The 5,135-nt window shown below is 41.6% G+C and overlaps 1 protein-coding gene across 1 annotated transcript in view; it reads left to right on the forward strand.

The window, feature by feature from the left end:
• BMP2K (BMP2 inducible kinase) overlaps window positions 1-5,135 on the forward strand; it is a 100,214-nt gene that overhangs the window by 46,521 nt on the left and 48,558 nt on the right. The window contains exon 2 of the mRNA XM_012653895.1: window positions 40-158. Within this exon, the coding sequence (XP_012509349.1) occupies window positions 40-158 (119 nt within the window). The remainder of the gene's footprint in view (window positions 1-39; window positions 159-5,135) is intronic.

A 5,135-nucleotide genomic window follows, 5' to 3' on the forward strand; every position in this document is an offset into this window, starting at 1 on the left:
TCTGATTCCTTCAGATTAATTGGTAATTTGTTTCTATAGGTGGATTCTCCACAGTTTTCCTGGTGCGGACTCACGGTGGAATTCGATGTGCTTTGAAGCGAATGTATGTCAATAACGTGTCAGACCTTAACATTTGTAAAAGGGAAATCACAATTATGGTAAGGGAAGAGTAATTCTGTTTTAGAAATTTGTCTTTTTTTTTTTTTTTGATTTTGTACTCTACCGTTAACTAACTTTTAGGCAAGCTGCTTATTGGTTTATACACATTTAGAAAAACTTTGAAGATCATTCAATTAGAAAATTATCCAGAAATTTGTAGTACAGCCGCATCCCTTGGTATACGAGGGGGATTGGTTCCAGTACCCCTGCCGATCCGAAAATCCACGGGTTCTCAAATCCATGAATGCTCAAGCCCGCTGTATGATGTAAGATGGTGTAGTATTTGCATGTAATCTGTGAATATCTTCCTGCATACTTTAGATCATCTTTAGATTACTTATAATATTAATACCTAATACAATGTAAATGCTATATCAGTAATTGTTATACTGTATTTTTAAAATGTATATTTTTAAATTATTATTTATTTTTGTGTGTGGATATTTTCAGTCCACAGTTGGTTGAATTCTGCATGTGGAACACTTGGATGAGGGGGGCTACATTGCTTTTAGCCGCCTTTAGGGATAAATACACCAGATGTTTCCTCTCTTCTTCCTTCCCTACTGTAGGTTCAATAGGGAAGCTACTTTGCTTTCTTTTTCTTTTTTAAAATACATTTTAATTATGGAATATTTTGAAGATAGAAAAATTAGAGAATTATATAATGAACACCAGTTTTACCCATCATCCGGCTAAAGAAATTAAATTTTACAGATACTGTTGAAGCCTTCTGAGTATTCTTCTGCAGCTGTATCCCTGTACAAACAAACCTTAAACATATTATGGTTTTGGTTCAAGACCACTGCAAGAAAGCAAGTATTGCAACAAAGCAAGTTGCCAAATTTTTTGGTTTGCCAGTGCATACAAAAGTTACGTTTATACTCTACTGCAGTCTGTTACTTCTGTGGTAGCGTTAGGTCTAAAAAAAAATGTACGTGCCTTAAGTAAAAATATTTTATTGCTAAAAAATAACATTCATCTGAGCCTTCAGCAAGTTATAATCCTTTTGCCGATGAAGGGTCTGGCCTTGATGTTGATGGCTGGTGACTGAGCAGAGTAGGGGCTGCTGAAGCTTGGGGTGGGCGTGGCAATTTCTTAAAATAGGGCAGCAGCAAAGTTTGCCACATCAGTCGATTCTTCCTTTCATGGAAGATTGCTCTGTAGCATGCGATGCTGTTCGATAGCATTTTCCCCACAGAGCTTCTTCCACAATTGGAGCCAGTCCCCTCAAACCCTGCCGCTGCCTTATCGGCTAGGTTTATGTGATGTTCTAAATTCGTTGTCGTCATTTCCACAATGTTCACTGCACCTCCACCAGGAGTGGATTCCGTCTCAGTAAATCACTGTCTTCACTCATCCGCAAGAAGCAGCTCCTCACCCACTGCAGTTGCATCGTGAGATGGCAGCAATCTGGTCAGCTCTTCGGATTCCACTCTGGTTCTCTCGCCGTTGCCAGCACATCTGCAGTTTCCTCCTCCCTGACTCTCGAACCCCTCAGCGTCATCCGTGAGGGTTGGAATCAGATTCTTCCAGATGTCTGTTAATGTTGATATTTGACCTCCTACCACGAATCACGAATGTCCTTAATGGCATATGTAATGGTGAATCCTTTCCAGAAGGTTTTCAATTTACTTCGCCCACTTTCGTCAGAGGAATCACTATCTATGGCGGCTATCTCCTTAAAAATTAATTTCTTAAAAAATAAGACTTGAAAGTCAGAATTACTTCTTGAACCATGAGGTGCAGAGCGGATGTTGTGTCAGCAGGCATGAAAACAACGGGAATCTCCTTGTGCGTCTCTGTCAGAGCTCTGGGGTAACCAGGTGCCTTGTCAATGAGCAGTAATATTTTAAAGGAATTTTTTTTTCCCCTGAGCATTAGGTTTCAACCGTAGGTTTAAAATACTCAGTTAAACATACTGAAAGCAGATGTGCTGTCGTTGAGGCTTTGTTGTTGCATTCACAGAGCACAGGCAGAGTAGATTTAGCATAATTCTTAAGGGCCCTAGGATTTTTGGAATGGTAAAATGAGCATTGGCTTTAACTTAAAGTTACCGGATGCATTAGCCTCTAGCAAGAGAGTCAGCCTGTCCTTTGAAGCTTTGAAGCCAGGCATTGACTTCTCCTCTCTAGCTACGAAAGTCTTCGATGGCGTCTTCTTCTAGTAGGAAGCTGTTTTGTCTACACTGAAAATCCGTTGTTTACTGTAGCACTTTCATCAGTGATCTCAGCTAGACCTTCTGGACAGCTTGCTGCAGCTTCTGCACGCTGGCTCACTTGCACTTCTGTGTCTTGGAGACAGGTGCTTTCTTTCAGCCTCATGAACTAACCTCTGCTGGCTTCAGACTTCTACAGCTTCCTCCCCTCTGCCTTCACAGAGTTAAAGAGTTAGGCTTTGCCCTGGGTTGGGCTTTGGCTTAAGGGAGTGTTGTGGTTGATCTCCTATCCAGACCACTGAAACTCTCCATGTCTGTCAGCGGTAAGGCTGTTTTGCTTTCTTATCATTCATGTGTTCACTGGAGCAGCACTTTTAATTTCCTTCAACAACTTTTCCTTTGCATTCACAACTTGGCTAGCCGTGTGGTACAGAGCCTAGCTTTTGGCCTGTCTCGGCTTTGGCCTTGCCTTCCTCACTGAGCTTAATCAGTTCTAGTTTTTCACTTAAAGTGAGAGTTACAGGATTCTTCCTTTCACTTGAACACTTAGAGGCCATGAGAGGGTTATTCACTGGCCTAATTTCCATATTGGTTGTCTCGGTTAACAGGGAAGCCCACGAGAGATGGGGGAATGACAGAATCGGTGGGACAGTGAGAATGCACAGCATTTATCATTGAAGTTTGCCGTCTCGCGTATGTGCGTGGGGTTTGTGGCACCCCCAAACAATTACACTAGGAACATCAAAGATCACTGATCACACAGATCACCATAACAGAATAAAAAAAGACAAAGTTTGAAATATTATGAGAATCCCCGAAAGGCGACACGGAGATGCAGAGTGAGCCCACGCTGTTGGAGCAGTGGTGCCGGCAGACTTCTCCGTGCAGGGGTGCCACGACCCTCCAGCTCTCAGCAGCGTAGCGAGTGCAAAGTGCAGTATCGGCACGGTAGATGAGGTGCAGTAGAGCAGGTGCGCCTGTGCCGTTCTCCTCATCCCCACCCCGCCAGAGCAAGTGCTGAGCTTGGTGTTTGCCATTCCCGTGCGTGTTTTATACATTCACAGTCTGTGCTCACATTCACAGAGCAATTAGGTTTGTTTTTATTTTAAAAACTACGCTGTTGTTTTTCCTGTGAATTCGTCAATTTATGGCAAGGTTTCCTTCAGCAAGGGAGAAATTATTTTCAAGTATTAGGAAAGGTGAAAAAGATTTTGATGGGCCATTAAAAACTTCAGTGACTGAGTTAACTAGCCGAAATAGTAAAGAATAATTACAAAATAAAAATATCCGCCTTTGTTAGGGTTGCTTGTTCTCAGTGTTGTGCTTCCTGTTTGTTCTTTCCCCTCCTCCTCTCATCTCCCCTTCATCCTCTCTTCTCCTCTTCATCCTCTGTCCTCCTCCTCCATTGTTTGTCAGATGCTTACACCGCCCCCAGACACATTTTGAGTTTCTGTTTTGTTAAGGTGAAATTCACGTAATATAAAATTAACCTTGTTACAGTGAACACATGCGGTGACACTGAGTGTGCTTACAGTGTTGTACAACCTCTGCCTCTGTCTGGTTCCGAAACCTTTCTGTCACCCGGAAGGGAGATCCATCCCTGCCCCTCGAGCAGTTGCTCCCTCTCCTTCTCTTCCTCCCGCTCCTGCACCACCCTCCGAGTCACGTCTCTGGATTTCTTTATTCTGGATTTTCCCTATAATTGAAGTTGTGCAACATTTACGTGACTTCTTGTGTTTTCTTTTGACTTAGCATAGTTTTTCTGTTTTTTGTTTTGAATGACAGGTCCTTGTTTTGTCACCCAGCCTGGGAGTTGAGTGGCGTGGTTATAGGTCACTGCAGCCTCAAACTCCTGGGCTCAAGTGATCCTTCTGCCTCAGCCTCTCGATAAGCTGGGACTACAGGCATGCACCACCACGCTTAGCTATTTTTTATTTTTATTTTTGTAGAGACAGGGTCTCACTAAGTTGCCCAGGCTGGTCTCGAACTCCTGGCCTTAAGCAGTCCTCCTGCCTTGGCCTCCCAAAGTGCTGGGATTATAGGCATGAGCCACCATGCTTGCAGCATAATGATTTTGAGGTTTATTTACATTGTAGCATGTATGAGCACTTCATTTTTTTATGGTTGAATAATACTCCATTGTATGTCTATAACAGAATTTGTTTATCATTCATAGGTTCATGGATTTTTTTGGTAACTATTTGATGGATATTTGGGCTGTGTTTTCCTTTTGGCTATTGTGAATAATGTTGCTATGAATATGTATATATGTCTGTTTGTTTGAGTAGGGATTACAGCTTTTTTTTGGTATATATCCAGGAGTAGAATTGCTGGGTAGCATGGTAATTTTGTGTTTTACTTTTTAAGGAACCGCCACACTGTTTTTCACAGTAGCTGAACCTTTTTTGCTCTAATAATGTACTTTTCCGTGTCCTTACCAATAGTTGCTACTGTCAGCCCGACTTACCCAATCGCCAAGAGGGGAATTTCTTATTTTGTGTCAACATCTTTACCAACACATATTAAAATCCCTTTACTTCAGACATTTACACAGTCTGATTTTCCGAATTCTGCTTTTATTTTCCCTATTTTTTAGCTATATTAAAGATGATTAGGCTTTGAGACTTAACTTTTTCAAAGGTAAGGTTATTAGCTAAAATGGTTTAAAGATTTACACTGAGATAATGGTGAAGCTTAGACTAAATTCTCTAACTAACTTGATCCCAGATATTGTACTTTTGTGCCATAATTCTTCTATTAAACTTACATAATTTTGAGGCATGAGCAGCAGGAGCAGTCAAATCCTGTGCTTTTGAACAAG

Source organism: Propithecus coquereli, unplaced genomic scaffold (genome assembly GCF_000956105.1).
Source record: "Propithecus coquereli isolate 6110/MARCELLA unplaced genomic scaffold, Pcoq_1.0 Scaffold433, whole genome shotgun sequence".
Taxonomy (NCBI): Eukaryota; Metazoa; Chordata; class Mammalia; order Primates; family Indriidae; genus Propithecus; species Propithecus coquereli.